The 17,267-nt window shown below is 41.1% G+C and overlaps 1 protein-coding gene across 1 annotated transcript in view; it reads right to left on the reverse strand.

Moving 5' to 3' along the window:
* Nucleotides 1-394: 394 nt before the first annotated feature.
* The window catches only part of LOC125466806 (uridine phosphorylase 1), a 159,828-nt gene continuing 142,955 nt past the window's right edge, over nucleotides 395-17,267 (reverse strand). The window contains exon 11 of the mRNA XM_059641356.1: nucleotides 395-476. Coding sequence (XP_059497339.1) covers nucleotides 460-476 — 17 coding nt within the window. The 3' untranslated portion in view covers nucleotides 395-459. The remainder of the gene's footprint in view (nucleotides 477-17,267) is intronic.

Genomic DNA, 17,267 nt, shown 5'->3' on the forward strand with positions numbered 1-17,267 from the left:
AAAATCCCAATGTCCTTGAGGAAAGGAAACTGCCATCCTCACCTGATCTGGCCTACATTTGACTCCAGACCTCAGCAACATGGTTAACCCTTAACTTCCCTCTGGGCAATTAGTGATAGATAATAAATGCTGGCCCAGCCAGCGAAGCACACATTCCATGAAATAATATTTTTAAAAATCCATTTGATGGTTGTGGCTGAGCCAATGCAAATGTTGTTGGCTTACCAATGAGTGCATACTGATGGAGTCAGCACACTTGAGGACCTCTGAGCTGGTGAACTTGTCCTGCCAGGAGATGCTGAGGATCTGTCTGAGTGAGCAAGGGTTAAAAGCAGAAACTGCTCAGCTTTTCATCCCACAGTATGTCACTGCAGTGAAAATTTATGCTGAAGATGTATGCTTAGTGGACTCACAGCTTGGCATTGTCAGTCAGCTTGTTGTCATCCCACATTCTCTTACTCAGGTTGGAATAGCACCTGGAAAATGTAAAGAAAAAACAGAAATCACAGCATGGCTGACAGCACCTTTAGAGATAGAAACAGAGTTAACATTTTAAGTGACTTAATTTGTTCTGAAGGACGATTTTAGTCACGGAAATCTCACGGTTGCAATAAAGCCCAGCTTCCTTAAACACAAAGACCAAAGAACTACAGATACTAGAAATCTGAAACAAACAACAGAAATTACTGGAGAGCCTCAGCAGGTCTGGCAGCATTCATGGAAAGAAAGCAAAGATGACGTTTCACATTCCTCTTCAGAATGAAAGTAGTCTTTGTCTATTCTCTTCCTCAGGCTATATTATCTTGGCAGAATGGACATATTTCATTTCACTCTTCCATCGAAGTCCCCTAGTAGGAAGAATTCTTAAGGACTTTGCTGGAGAGACATCATACATTTGGCCTTTCACAGGATGGTATATTCATATAAACTATGTTGAAGTAGCTGATCACCTGACTCTGACCACAGGATAAGAGAAGAAACTGGTCAAGAATGGGTATTTGAAGTGAGAGCAATACTTGATAAACTTCTTTATACAGAAGTAAATAAAATAGTACCACATGTCTTGGACAACACAGTGTGGAACGAGAGGAATGCAGCAGGCCAGTCAGCATCAGAGGAGCAGGGAAGCTAATGTTATCTGAAGAAGAGTCCCGACCCGAAACGTCAGCTTTCCTGCTCCTCTGATACTGCCTGGCCTGCTGTGTTCCTCTGTCTCCACACTGCGTTATCTCTGGCTCCAGCATCGGCAGTTCCCTCTATCTCTGATTACATGTCTTAAAGAGTTTAAGTGCCTTACTTTGTGATAAAGAACAAAAGTCCTCAGGACCACTATAATGCAGATATCCAAAACTGAAAATTCCACACCAATGCCTTAATGTGCATGCAGCAGCATTGGCCTAAAGCAGTTCACCTCTGCAATGGAGCACAGCATTTAAGAAATCACTGCTCAGTGGTCTAAATGGGCTATTCCTGTTCTTGTGGTCCTCTCAATAGGCCCAAGGTTAACTGGCCTTGGTTGGCTTGAGAGGTCAAAGGACACAAAGTGTTTTGAACTATTTGTGTAATAGTGATTTCTTTAGAGTGAAGACAACACTTTGTTCACAGTTTCCTCTGAACAGTACCACTATCAGATGAACATGTCATATTTTCCATTCAGCAAACTGCTCTCAGCCGGCCTGGTCTCTTGTCAGGATACTGTGTTAGTGCTCAGCCTAACAGAGTTGTTGTTCAATACCATTATCTTGTATGTGGTATTGACCAGTTACAAGTCATTTGGCAGTCCCAAGCACACAGTCCCCATGTTCCAGCTTGCTTTGTACGTTTAGATTTTTTTTTAATGCTGGGTGCAGTGGGTTTCATCCATTTGTTGAGCAGATAATCTAAGTTCAATCACGCATTGAAGCAGATGGATAGGTCAACCCCTTATTAGTTGGGAGCCTGTCTGACTTGAGGTGGGTGGTGGTTGACCAGTGGGACATGATGGAGGCAGCCTGTAGCATCCCTTCTCTCCACCTATCTCCTTTGACCTGTGCCTGCTGTCTCCTGTTTTGTGTTAACTCTTTGCAGCGAAGCTGGGGAGGCCAGTTCAGGGCACACACCTGAGGGAATTTAAGTATTGACCAAACAGCAGAATCTCCTTCTCAAATTCCCAGGTTGAATATGAAAGCTTTTCTGGAGTACTGTGTCCAGTTCTGGCCATCCTGTTATAGGAAGAATGTTATTAAGCATGAGAGGGTTCAAAAGAGATTTATCACAACATTCCAGGGAATGGGGGCTTAAGTTATAAGGAAAGTCTGGATAGGCAGGAATTTTTTTTCACTACAGCATAGGAGGTTGAGAGGTGACCTTAAAGAGGTTTATAAAATAATAAGGTGTTTGGATAAGGTGAGCAACAGGCATTTTTTCCCGAGGGTGAGTGATTTTAAGACTAGGGGACATAGTTTTAAAGTGAGAGGAGAAAGATTTAAAAAACATATGGGGGCACTTTTTTTACACAGAGAATGGTTCATGTGTGGAATGAGCTTTTAAAAGAAGTGGTAGATTTGAATACAGTTAGAACAGAGATAAGTACTTGAGATAAGTACTTCAGATAATTACTTGAATAAGAAATGTTTGGAGGCAAATTGGTCAAGCGTAGGCAGTTGGGTCTAGTTTAAATTGTGATTATGGTCAGCATGGGCTCGTTAGAACAAAGGGTCTGTTTCCATACTGTAAGACTCTATGACTGTATGACTGCAACGCGTTACTTTTAGCATCGACTGGTTTCCAAGGAGCTGACATATTTAGACATCAGTTTACCTTCGGTCTCCAGTACAGGCATTTTTTAATTTCTCAGAGTTTCTCTACTGGCCTGCTGCTCTCCTGACATAACCACAAAGCAATGGAGCTATTTATTCATATCTGGGAATTTGCTTCATGAGTACCAGCAAAAGTCCTCATTGCCAGTGAGCCAACTCACTGCATGTTTGGGGTTAAACTTACTCTGAGTTTTACTGAGGCTTTTCCCTGTGGCCATCAAAGACACAGCTTTTGTCTATTGTCATGAGGAGGCAGAGCTGGGGACTTGTTGATGGAGAGACTGTGTTGAGATAGACTTAGAGATGTCAGCATTGCTGCTAGCCATCAGTGTGGACTTAAAATCAGAAGCAAATTGACATTAGAAGGCAAAAACATGATGACTCTCTTCATCTGCACAGGAAATGCATCAAACTATATGGACATACTATTTGAGGCACCAACATTGAAATCAACAAAGGCACAGAGTACAGCAAGTATATTCTTCATTTCAGACAAATCCATAACAACTAACCCCCATGCTTCGGGCCTTAAACAGCTCTGCTTATTTGGGACCAGCAATACTTGTGAGGAGATATACTGTTTTATGACTTTAAAATGTTTACTATTACAGAGCCATCTCATTTTGTGTGAAAAATGCATTAATATCCACTGACCAGTGCAAACAGTAGGCGTGCAGCATCACATGACATGCAATCATGGGAGTCACACTGGAGAAAATAGCTTAGCTGCTGCAACATTGGAAACAAAGACAGTAATTTCTGAAGAAACGCAGCAGGTCTGGCAGTATCTGTGTACAGAAATTTACTGCTTCATCTTCATTCTATTCATGGTTAATTTTTTATTGTTAATTTCATTGATAGACACAAGTCTGAGGATACTTTATAAAAATTGCCAATGATGACGGCGCCTCCAACTCCATTTTGATTTAATGCCCTCCCTCTCTCCCTACTGCCTTGATGTACTTTGCAAGTAAATTGATTAATTGGAAAGACGGGGTTTAGCGGTGGCAGATAATAGGTGAAAGGTAATTCGGTGGTGGGCATAAAAACTGTTCAGTTTTGTGCGATAGCATGTCTGACTATAAAATTTTTTAAAAAGCGAAATAAAATGAGAGCTCTGAAAGCACTTTAGCGGTGACTGTTGATGATGGTACTTAATCCAACATAACAATGCTGCATCAAATATTGTCTCTCATCAGCCCACATCATCCCTCTTATTAATAGCCCAATGATATCAAGCATTGGTTGCTATGAATAAGTGTGTCTGTTATTTTTAATTGGTTTTCGGGTGACACCTTCCTATGTATAAACCCCTACCAGAATGAAAGTTGCACACTCATAACTCATTCAAACATTTACTGATTGCAGATCATTACTGACTGGCAATAAACTAAAATCATTACAGATCATTTGAGAAGAGTTTCTCACACAGAGGAACATTTGTTTGCAGAGCATGGGCATCCAGAAGAGGCCGTCTCATGGGAGCGATAGGGAAGCAGTAAAGTTGATACAGCAACTGAACAGATGGAGTTACTGGGATGCATGTCTCCTTGCTCGTACCTCATCTACCAACGTACACATCTGAATGTTGTTAACTGCGCAGCTCATTTGTCACTGAGTTGTACTCAAGAGGAACATTTATTGACAAAATGCTAAGGCATCTGTTCAGTCGGAAGATCATTCAGCAGTTTCATTTCAAGGTTCAGGTGAATTTACTGTGCTTGCCAAAGGACTTTATGTGGATCATCGTTTTTTTTTACAGTTTACCATATTTTACAGACCCTGAGCTAGAAACAGTAGAAGACAAGCTGACATAGATTGAACAGGCCTCTTACATACTCTGGCCAGTCAGACAGAAAAACTGATAGTAGTTAAAATACATTGTCAACAAAAGGGGTAAGAGATAAATCTTTTACTTACCTTCATAACAAATGGAACACAATGTTCCTTCTGAATCCACTTAAAATGCAGATCACTTCTGAATTCAACTGTTGATTTCTTACCTCCAACCACCAGCTCCCCTCTCTACTGCACCCCCATAATCTCCCCTCAATTCTCCTCCCCAGTTTCTTACAATCTCCTCTCTCCGCATCTCCCCATCTCTTGATCTTCGCAGCAATCTCTCCTCACCTTGCAATATCCGCCCTCCAAATCTCATTTAACCCTCCTCATCAAATAATCTTTTCCCCTGAACTTCTCCTGCCAAACCCCTCTCTCAAATTCTTCTCCAGAACATACCCTCCCCACCCTTCCCATATGCACTGATGTTCCAGTGAGGTCTTATCTCTGTTCAAGCAGGGGATCTGCTTTGTGGGGTAACTGAAGGTCTGCAGCCTGCCATCCACATCCTGATGCTGTGAGAAAATCAATAGTACTCACTGTCTTGCTGATCGGATCCAGTGTTAGCCATTTCTAGCGGGAATTTTTCCCCCAAATAAACCAATCTCTAGGCAAGAGATAATGGGAACTGCAGATGCTGGAGAATTCCAAGATAATAAAATGTGAGGCTGGATGAACACAGCAGGCCAAGCAGCATCTCAGGAGCACAAAAGCTGACGTTTCGGGCCTAGACCCTTCATCAGACGGGTCTAGGCCCGAAACGTCAGCTTTTGTGCTCCTGAGATGCTGCTTGGCCTGCTGTGTTCATCCAATCTCTAGGCAAGTTTGTTTTTAGCAAGCATTATCTACAGATTGCACCTTTGAAATGCTCCCCAAATATAAATGAACCATTTTTTTCTCCAATATATTTAATTTTTCAATGTTTATTTTTTATCTATTTCTACCTGACAACCCTGTAATGTAAACAATTCTTTCATTCCATTCCTCTATGTATCTATCTCTCTACAATTCTCTATTTATCATTGTCTTCATATATTGAGTTATATATTAATTTTCTCTCTTCATCTAGTTCCTTCTATTGTTGCCTAAGCTCCCGTTCCCCATATGTTTACTCATTGATGTTTCTGTTCCTATATCTTTCTATCTATGCTTCTCCATCTCTGGTGAGGCTAGACATGTGTTTCCATGATGTCTATGACAGAATGCCTCAAATACTGTGTGCCTAATAGTTTCTGTAAAGTGTGTTCAAATCTTGTCATCACTGACATGATTTATTGGTGCTGTGCACAGGGGTTTCTGTCTTGCAGACTCTAACTCCAGCAGGCACAGACCCCCTAAATGGATCAAGTCAATTTGCTGGAATCTGATGAATTGGTCACAGCAGTGAAAACATTGATTTGAATTTGCTTTGCATTTTCTTGCCTTCTGTTCGGCAACTGTTATAAGTTGAGGCATTAGTGCAGTTATAGATTCATTTTTTGCACCTGAATTTTGTCATTCTTCTGTTGAAACAGATGGGCTGTCTGTGTGATAGATTAATTAATCTGCATTTTACTTTCGCAGACACTTCCATCAATGAAAATGTTTACCTCTGACTCCTGCCAAAGGGGTTTTAGCTGTTTACAGTACAATCCAAGCATTACTCTGAACAATAATACTGCGTCAATGCATTTATATAGCCCCAGTCACTAACTAACTAGGAAGGACCAAAATTGCTGACAAAGAAATTCAAATTTCATTCTGAAAGAGTTGATCACAACATTTAGTTTTCCTTGATATGTCATGAAATGTGTTCAAATGGTAATTCTTCCCACCTGAAAAGACTGCCTCTCAGTGTTACACTGTAATTACTGTTCAAAAACAGGCCATTCAGCCTCTGATTCTATTTTGATGTCTATGGTTCACATCAACTCCCTCCTACTTTACTTCACCCAATTAAGTGAGGTCTTGCTTCGATCATAAGGAACCCTGGTTGGACTTTTAGCAGTTCCCTTAACCACGTTAAACTGAATCGCCTACTCCTTATTCTATGTTTGTGCAACCTTCTATACATTAACCATCACCCAGCCCTCCTTCAATGCATTTATGTTAATGCTTCAATCACACTATGTGGTAGCAAATTCCACATTTTAACAACTCTCTGAGGAATGAATCTTCTTCTCAATTTCTGACCTTCTCATATTTGCGGCCCTGAAATTTAACTCCCTATCCATGGAAATATCTTCAATACATCTACCTAATCAAACCCCATCAAAACAAAAAGACCCTATCATGTCACTTTTTGACCTCTTCTTTTCTGGGGAAAAGAGCCCCAATCTGTTCAGTTATTCTAGATAGTTAAAGTATCATTGTTTTTTGTACCTTTTCTAATACCTTTTTATCCTTTTTCATTAAAAGGAAGACCAAAAATGAGCAGCAAACATGAATATGGTCCACAAAAGGATCTATATACAGTTAACATGACAGGTCCATCTTTTGTTATGGCAATGGATAGATGGGAGGTTTCCTGATTTGGCAGCCCCGGGACTGGGGGATGTGAGGAGGAAGACAATGGAGGGAGCAGGTGGTGAGTGTAGGATGCAGGGTGGAGTTTGACTTACTGCTGTCAGAAGCAGAGCATTGGAGGCCATGCTGGCTGCTGAGTACCAATTGCAGCAGGTTAAAATGGCCATTTTACTTCTTTCTCAAGCTTTGTTCCATTTGATAATATTCTATAACCATCACAGAGATACAAAAAACATCTTTGTCAATGGTATCTGTGCTCCAGGAAAACCTTTCAAAAATAAACGAAGAAAACTTATTATCTAGAATAATTGCTCACCATGGGCCTCAGTACAGTACAATTCCACCTTACATGCTATTTGTCCAATTACAAATGAATTTATGAGACAATGTTTTCCACAGAGTCATCTTCACACCAACTTAACCATCTACCCCAGAGCTACTTATACCCTCCTTGCCAACTCATGTCAATCCACCCATAGCTTTTCACATTTTATCCTCCTTATAAACTCAACTATTGGTCCATCGGCTTTTCTTTGCGATCCTCCCAACAACGATGTCACTTAGAGCCTACCAAAAGTCATTGTCACCACCCAGAGAGAGTTCCTAAGCAGGATTTTCTTACAATCAACTTCACTGCCAGAAGTAATTGGAATGCAGCCAATTATGACTGTTCTAGGAAGACATCCCAGTACCTGTGGCTTGTATGCCCCAAAAAAAGCTTCAAAAATCAGAATACCATTCTGTGCAATCAATAACTTATCCTTCTTTCATGAGTTTGCATGTTACTTGGGGAGATTACTTTAAACTTAATACTCCATAGTTTTCATCTTTTATTTCTCCTCAAATTGTGTAGTTGTATCTTTGTTCATTTAAAGAGCAGTTATATAATATTTGCATGGTCAAAACTGTTTGTCAACAACCTTTGCATTTTTGTTTGATTAAGTTTGTTTTTGGCCATAAACCAGTTATTTATAGTTGACTAAAGAATCTGATGGGGGTGGCATTCTTAAAATTGACCTGACACAGTCTGAGATCGAGATAATTGACCACATCACCAAACTGGTTAAATTCAAGATTTGGTGTGACCTGAGGATTAATGGAAGTTGAAAAAGAAGTCATGCATCCCTCAACATGAACCATAAAACAATATTTAAAAAGAAAATCCCATCCTTAAAACCGCTCCTTTCAAACTTAGTAAAACTCAGTTGTTAATCACATGTAAAAATAAACAAACTTCTTTTTCTATCCCCTATTCTCTGAAAACCTCCTTCACCTTTGAATCAAATTATGAACTTGAAATTGCTCTGTTTGTATCATTGTAAGCTTTGAAAATCAGCCAAACATTCATTAAGAATCTTTAGGAAATGTCAGCAAAAAAATATAGTAATTGCTAGAACAGAGATCTTATTTGACCTCTCAATGACACCTTTAGTAGTTTTATTAAGTTTAAAGTGATGTGCATTTTTTAAAAAAACTCTTCAAATCATGACAGTTATATAGCCCTTATCTGCCCATTGACTTCAGTACTGGGAGTTAAATTGCTTTGCAACAGCCAAGATTGGATTCCGTTTGAATTCAGCAAGGTCAAATAGCCCTGCTAAATTCAGGCTTCCTTTCTGTGTTAATCACACCATAGCCCTTTTCCCTGACTTGCAAAAGTTTGATCTGTCAGCAGTGGGGGTAGAAATTTTACATCTGGTTCCAACTCTCTGAAAATCCAGTCAGACATCCCTGTTTTTCAATTCCATTTCTCTAGAAATGAACTATTGGTACAACTTTACAAGCATATGGTTCACATAGTGTGCAAATGGTCAAACAATTCAGAAGAGGGTCTAGCAATGACTATCATTGACGTGCTCAGTGCACGTAGGATGATGCTGGCTGAAGGCACTGTCCCAATTACTGGCTGCTCACACAAACTCTTAGTCCAGCTCAAAGCTGACAACCTTGGTATGAAGTTGCACAGTGACCATCAGTTTGCTTGAAGCTTTCCGTGATCCATGAACAAGATTTTCCTCTTCAAATAATGCTGCAATTTTTTTTCAAAATTTACAATTGATTAAGTTTTCATCAGCCCTTCAGACAATAGGACATCATAACTTGCAAAGTTTAAAAACATTCATTTCTCCTTATCATGCTAGATTTTTTGAGTATTTTCCATAATCAGTATCCTCTGGTTACAGATGCTGCAGTCAATCTTTACAGTTTCTCTCAGGAATGGAGGAGATCCAATAGGTGTCTTCAAAATTATGAAGATTATGATGAGTGTCAGTTAATCTTTTAGTTGACTGGGTTACTTGCTTTGTTTTAGTGGAGCGTCCTCCTTTTGGTGATGTTTGTTCTATTGGACATGATCAGTGTCCATTTTTAACCTTTGTTATTGATATAATGCCTGATATTGCCTGTGGGCCTTATGGACAGTTGGAGGCAGATGTCATACCTTTTGTAGGATGGTGAAAGCTGAGACTTTGGTGGCCAGGCCAAGAGAGGTAAAGAGTGATTGGTTGAGTCTCCCTCCCTACCCTCTAGAAATAGTCTGCTGTAACCTTCTGTGACAGCCCCAGCCAACATAAGTAAGGATTTTATCGCTTAGATCTTCAAGGGTTGGGAACAGAGCTGTGACACAAATCTGAAGCAGGTACTGAGAGCTGTCATTGAAGAGGGTGGTATCCCTCCCCTGGATAAACCTAAAAATTTACAGAAATCCGTTTGACAAAGCTTGTTTGAAGTGGGCATGTGCAGTGTAGTGAACTTTGAAGTTAAGGATATCTACCCCCTTCCCTAAACATTGGCACAAAGGCATCTGAATTCCACTGCATCCCCATCTGTTCCTTTAGGAGCAATTAATATCTGTTATTTATATCTGTAATTTATTTTGCCACAAATCCATAATGCTGCAAGCTGATGTCATTCAAAACCTTCTGGAAGTTCTTTAGTCTTTGAATAACTTGCATTTTATGAGCCAATGAAAGATTAAGATTTCAGGGAGAACAATTTGCAGAATTATAGGGTCTATCTTTTTCAAGCAAAACATGAGTTTTTTTTTTCTGTCGCCAGGAGCAAAGCACTAGATAGTAACAAATGTGAGTGGAACAAAAGGTGTTTAATCATTTTTGTTTTGTGTGTGGGTGAAGATGGATTTGCAGTCTGTTTGCACAAGACTGTAAAGTAATTTGCACTTTCCTGGTTTCCATGGGCTTTCCTCCTATATTGCACTTATTGTTGTTGGCCACAGACGGAGTACTACACAGTCTAAGATGCTGCATTTCAGATAAAACATTCAACTAAAGCTCCATCTTCCTTCTCAGGACATTATAATCCCATGGCATTATTCCAAAGAGTGCAAAGCTTCTTGCTGTTGTTATGACCAATATTTAGCACTTGACAAGCAACATCAGATACGAATTACCTGAGCATTAATCTTTTTTGCAGGACCTTGTCATATACAAATTATCTGTCTCCATTTTCCACATTATAACATTTCAAAAAGTGTTTTATTGGGTGTAAAGCATTTTGGGATATTCTAAAATTGTGCAAAGTGCTGCATAAATGCAAGTGCTTCTTTTCTACAGAATGATAACCTGGTATCTGTAGCTTTTGAGTGTGAAATTGGACTTGGGCATTGAGTTGAAACAGATGGAATTTTATTCATCATCCATTATACACTCCATCAATATTTGGTTCATTTTAAGTCAATCTGACAAAATAAAGGGCAGAGTGTATAACAGAGGACGTATGCCATCTTACCAGATTTCCTTACTCCTCTCACGTATAATTTCACCCCCTTTGTGACACTGCTTTGTAATCTTGTCCATACATGATTGTGCATTGCTTCCTATGGTTTGAATTGTGTTAGTATACTGGGTGTAAGGAACGGGGGTGCGCCTCCCTCAGGTGGGTTCACTCTTTCGAGTGGCTCAATCTTTTCTTATCGGCACTTTCATCCGGTGCTTACACATGGCTCCAAAGTGCTGTTACCAGGTGACTACAGGCATACCCTGATAAACCGCTTCTCCAAGTGAGTCAAACCAGCTGAGAGTGTTGCTAAGTTTCCTGCCCTCATTCACTTAAGGGACTGGCCTAGCTTCATTCTGATGGACTGGAGGGATGAGACCCACCTAAAATCCAACGGTCATGATAGCAGGTTAGCATCAGCAGGTACAGCTTGACAAGATACAGAAGACATTCTGGTCACCCACTGCATCTGTATCTCTCTCCAGGTATCTACACTTGCTTTGCCACTGGACCAAAATCAATCAGGATGAGAGAGTTGGACTGACAATTCAAAACTCTCCCTCTATCATTAAAACAAGAAGCATTAATCTTTCCATCAGCTGTCATCCATCATCTACTTGTCAGAGGTCAGATGGCTATGGGCTAACAATATGCTAGCTGGTTCCTTGGGAGTTGTAGCCATGTGACCCCAAACTGAGCTCACGTCACAGGATTGTTTTCACCGGAATGAAGCAGAATGAAACTCAGTAGCCCCCGGGTGAATAAGCAGCCTCTTTTCAGGATTACACTGTTCACCTCCCCAGTCTGAAGAAGCAAGTAGAAATGATGCCCTTAAAATGCCTGCTTCGCTGCCCAAGATATAGATTAATGGTCTCCCTCCACAAATGACCGGGCGTCCATTAGTGTGGCCATAAGTTAATCTCAAAAAGAAAGTAAAAGTGATACAAGTGACCATTGGCATATGGAATATGTGCACATTTGTGGGCAAAACTACAGATGACAGATTCGAGAGAGGAACTTCTCTGATTGATAGAGGCCTGACTAAAGGCAACATCCAGACTGCAACCTTTGAAAGATTCACCCACTGGAGGACGATTAGCTCAAGGACATTGGTGTAGGTTACATATTCTTTTGGAATGGCCGTGGAGAAGAAAAACGGCTTTTGGAATGGCCACGGAGAAGAAAAACGGCAACAAAACTGGTATAAACTTTACTGTCATAAGCCATGTCATCAATAATTTGACTTGGGGTATAATATAACAGCAATGATCTCCTATTGCTGAAGATGTGTGCTGATTAGAGCTCTTAATCACCAGTATAGTTATCTCCCTCCCTAATTGCAACAAGTGATCTAGAATGCATTCCCACCCAGTGTACTGGCACCAGGTAAAGGGACGGGAAGGATATGTTTGTGTGTAATGAAAGCCGTGTACAGCACTAACTGCTCACTGTCATTTCACTTCATAGCTAATCATGAAGAACTATCCCCCTAGATGCCCAGAGCATCTCAATGCCCCCAGCCTCAAACAGGCAGCCATGATGTATCTCACTCTGAGTAACTCAAGAGTGGCTAGAATACAAGGAAAACAGACACTTGGTGTGTTGAGGATGGCAGGGTGACCTTCCAGGATTTCACACATTCCACTGCTCCGAGGCCCACCATTCTATCTCTCATTAACAATAAGATTAGTTCAATAAAAGCAATGAGATTACCCAGCAGGCACAGGAAGGGAGATATCGCCTCTACAGGATTTGCATCAATGACACTTCATCACTTTCCCATGCTGTACCTAACAAAATATCAAAACAACTCTGGAGTGCAGGCTCAAAGAGATGCAAGACTCTTGACTGAATCAGAAAGCAAATGAACCTCCATCATAGGCAGACCATCAAGACTGGAAGTATCATAAACTCATAAAATTTTACAGTACACGGGGAAGCCATTCGAAACATTGTGTTTGTACCAGATCCCAAAAGAGCTACCTGGCTTGTTCCACTGCTCAGTCCAATCTCCATGAGCTCCAACTTCATCACTTGCAACTATTTTCAAAGATTCTGTAATGTTCTGAAATCTGTCTGCTTCATTACTAATCCTCAATGCTCGTAGGTCACAGTGCTCACAGAAATAAAACCCAGACTGAAGGAAGATAGGGAAGTAATTTAACCATCTTCATTCAGCCTTCATATATCAATGACGAAGCAAACAGACTGCCTCAGGTTATCATCAACTGCTTTCTGGTTGACCAACACAGGCTGTTAGAAAGTACAAATATAGCCAAACTCCTGTCAAGCAGCAAAGCTTCAAGCACTAATATTATCCCTGCTTATGTTTAAAATGTGTGGTAAAGGAACTCATTGAACTCTGTCAGGCTATGTAAGATAAAGTAATCATCTCAAAAGAATACAAAGTACCACAATTTCTGTTTGAACAATTGAAACAAATTTGTCAAAACAGTGACAATCTTAGAGGAATCTCAATCATTGCCACCAACTATAAAATCTTTGTTAGAATCCTCCTGAATTGCTTAGTGCAACATCTCAAATAGATTCTGCTCCCAGGGAGTCAGTGTAGTCCGGAAAAGCTTGAGGAACCACTGATTTAGTGTTTGCAGACAGACAGCTCCAGCAGAAATGCCAAGGGCACTGACCTTTACCCAACCTGAGCAAGGCCTTCATCACAGTCAGCAATGGTAATGGAGAAATTCAGACTGCATGCCAAGGGCACCACAATGGTTTAACCATTCCCTGATGGCATGCTTTGACATATCCTGGATAATGGTGAATTTTCTGACCCATTCCCAGTCAGTAACAGAGTAAAAATGATTGTGTGCAGTCACCAACCCTCTTTAGCCTCTATTTCTCTGTTACGTTTGCTGATGCTCTCCATGATGGTGATCCTGGCAACAAAGTCAGACATTGTTAGGAAGAGACCTGCTAAACCTGAGATGAGCTCCAGGCCAAGACGAAAGACATATCTCATAATTTCTAGTTTTCCATTGACTGTGCACTAGCTGCCAGTTCAGAGATGGAGGTCAAATGTAGCATGTGGACTGGATCTCCAAAGCCTGCCACCCAACTCCAGCAACACAAAAAGTGAGCAACGTAAATTAAACTGAAGTAATGTATCAGCCTGCTCCACAGAAGCCCCATCCTGAGCACAAAGTATCAAACTGTAATCAGAACCAGTCAGCAGTACACCTATCTCAACTGTGCACACTCTCTTGAGTTCTCTGCATCAATAATAACGTATGTTCAAGATTTGCCAAAGCAAGAGTAGCCTTTGGAAAACTTGAAACATCTGTTTGAAAGTGAAGGCCAAGTCTGATATTAACACTGAAAGTCTATAGAACAATATTCCTGCCCACTCGGCTCGACACGTGTGAGACTTACGCCATGCACCAGAGTTGTGCCAAAAACATCAACCATTTACAAGCTGCCTGTGGAAGCTACTGAACAACAAATATCAGGGTAAAATGTCAGGTGATGACCCAAGCTGGCAAGCTAAGTGGCCACTCCATATTGAGACAGGCACAATGATACTAGATTGGTCATGTCATCAGAATGCCTGGCACATACCAAAACCTGCTTTGGAAAACATAAGCAGGGTACACCATAGTATAGTGAAAAGAAGTGCCACGGGGCATTCTGAAGGCCTCACTTAGAAGTATTGGTATTAATTTCTAGTTGTGGGAGATGTATGTGCAGGGTATCTGTCGTGCACCTGATGCAACCCAATTGAAAAGTGGAACCTACTTCAAAAGCAAGCACATATCAAAGGCAGCAAGAAAACACAAAAAGAGGAAATACTAATCAAGGAATTTGTGCAAAGCTCAGTCATCTGTGGTCTTCAGTCCTATTTGCAGCAAAATCTTCAAGTTGAGATTGGCTTTAATACACACAGAGACCCACAATCAGTCTCCAGATAGCCCCAAATGGGATATACTAAACGGTTAGCTCCTGGATGAGAAGGGATGAACTGGTTCTCCTCCTTTTTGCATCTACTCTCTTGGTTGGTCACAAAGCCCATTTAAAGAGGATCCCTTTCCTTATTGATTCCTTTCTCCCAGACCAAATGAGTTATGATTCTTCTGAGGTTTTACGTTGGTTGAGTAATTGTCAGTTTTCTGCCCTAGCCATTTTCTCTTCACTCCTGGCTTCCAATTTCCATTCTTCTCTCACCTTCACCTGCTCCATCTCTGACACTTCACTTCCCTTTCTTGACTCCACTGATTCCATTCCTGGGTACAGGCTGTACCTCAATATTCATGACAAATCCACTGAATCCCACAGTTACCACAACTAAACTTCTCACACCTAGCTTTTGGCAAAGATTCCATTCACAGTTTCTCCATCTCTGTCATGCTATTCCAATAATACCATCTTCCACTGGGCTGCCTCTGACATGTCCTACTTTCTCCTCAATGGAGAATTCTCTCCTGTCAGGGTTAACAGGGCCCTGAAGTGTGCCTGCCTCATCCCCTGCATTTCTTCCCTCAACGCATATTGGCCCATATCCCTCTAAACCCTTCCTATTCATATATTCATCCAGATGCCTTTTAAATGTCACAATTGTACCAGGCTCCACCACTTCCTCTGGCAGCTCATTCCATATATGCACCACCCTCTGTGTGAAAAGGTTGCCCCTTTTAAATTTTTCCCCTCTCACCTTAAACCTATATCCTCTAGTTTTCAACTCCCCTACACCAGAGAAAAGACCTTTGCTATTCACCCTACCTATGCCCCTCATGTTTTTATAAACTTCTACAACATCGATGGAGCAGGAGGAAATCAATTGGCCACAGTAAAGTAAGCACATACAAAGTGCTTACAGAGACCGTGGAGAAATAGGTTCTTAGAAAATACATGGATATACAAGTATGGCACAATCCAGACTATGAAGGAATCCCATCAGCGGAGACCCTTTCTAGCCAGTTTTAAAGAGAGTTTTATGACTTGGATGAGGCTGTAGAAAATCAAACACGGAATCCTCACCAACCACCCACCAGCACATGCCATCCCCAACTATCCCCCCACCCCCACCCCCACACAATCATCACCATCACAGCAGTCAATTAAAGGCCCAGTGTTAAGGGGCACATATTGCTCTTCCTGGGGAATGTGACAGGCCTAGATGAATTTGATTTGCTTGATGACATAGGTGTGCAGAACAGACTTTGCTATGTACAAATTCAAGCAAATTGCAGGAAAGCTAGTTCTAATTTAGATGCTGGAGAAACCTCCTGAGCCTTTTCAGATGATCCAGCTTTGTTAAGGCCAGGAAACCTTAGACTCATTTCCATCAAACACTAGGACTTGGGCAGCACAAGAATTAGAGTAAGAGGTGAGCAACATGATAACAAAGTGTGGAGCTGGATGAACACAGCAGGCCAAGCAGCATCTTAGGAGCACAAAAGCTGACGTTTTGGGCCTAGACCCTTCATCATCTAGGCCCAAAACATCAGCTTTTGTGCTCCTGAGATGCTGCTTGGCCTGCTATGTTCATCCAGCCCCACATTTTTTTATCTTGGATTCTCCAGCATCTGCAGTTCCCATTATCTCAGGTAAGCAACATGCTTCACTTCACTGCAATGGGAAACTGACGTTACACTTAATTCCTAATCATTCCATCTTTTCTTTTAAGTGGAGCTGCAAGTACAGCTGCAGACATCCTTCTATTAGCCTTCCATTTTCTCACAACAGAAAATGAAAGCAACAGGAAAAGAAGGCGACAAACAATGCAATAGCCAGTTATCAGAGGTCATGCCAGACAGTGCTGTTTCAGAATATATCTACAGAGTGGGAAACCAGTCAACAATTCACTCATTGACTTGAATCTTATACATCAGGCCACCCTATACCTTTGAATTCAGGCAGACGCTGTTCTTCAAAATCCAAAACAAGAATTAGTCCTTTCTTGAAGGGGTAAACTAAAAGTCACACCTTAACTGGAAAAAGTAAACCAAAAATTATAAAAACCAAAAGAACTGTGGATGCTGTAAATCAGGAACAAAATCAAAGTTACTGGAAAAGCTCAGCAGGTCTGGCAGCATCTGTGGAGGAGAAAACAGAGATAATACTTTGGGTCTGGTGACCCTCCTTCAGAAGTTCTTCATAAGTTTTGAGGAAGTGTCACTGGACCCAAAACATTAACTGTTTTCTCCTCCACAGATGCTGCCAAACCAAAAATTATGCCCCACTGTCCCACAAGTTGTCACAAAATGGAGAAGCGCATGAAAATCCCAATGAGGTTCGCAAAGCTCAATTGGCTCAACTACCTGCAACCTACACACGCACACGTGCACACACACACACACACACACACACACACACACACACACACACACACACACACACACACACACACACACACGTGAGGGTGTAATGGTAGAC

This window comes from Stegostoma tigrinum, chromosome 2, assembly GCF_030684315.1.
Source record: "Stegostoma tigrinum isolate sSteTig4 chromosome 2, sSteTig4.hap1, whole genome shotgun sequence".
Taxonomy (NCBI): Eukaryota; Metazoa; Chordata; class Chondrichthyes; order Orectolobiformes; family Stegostomatidae; genus Stegostoma; species Stegostoma tigrinum.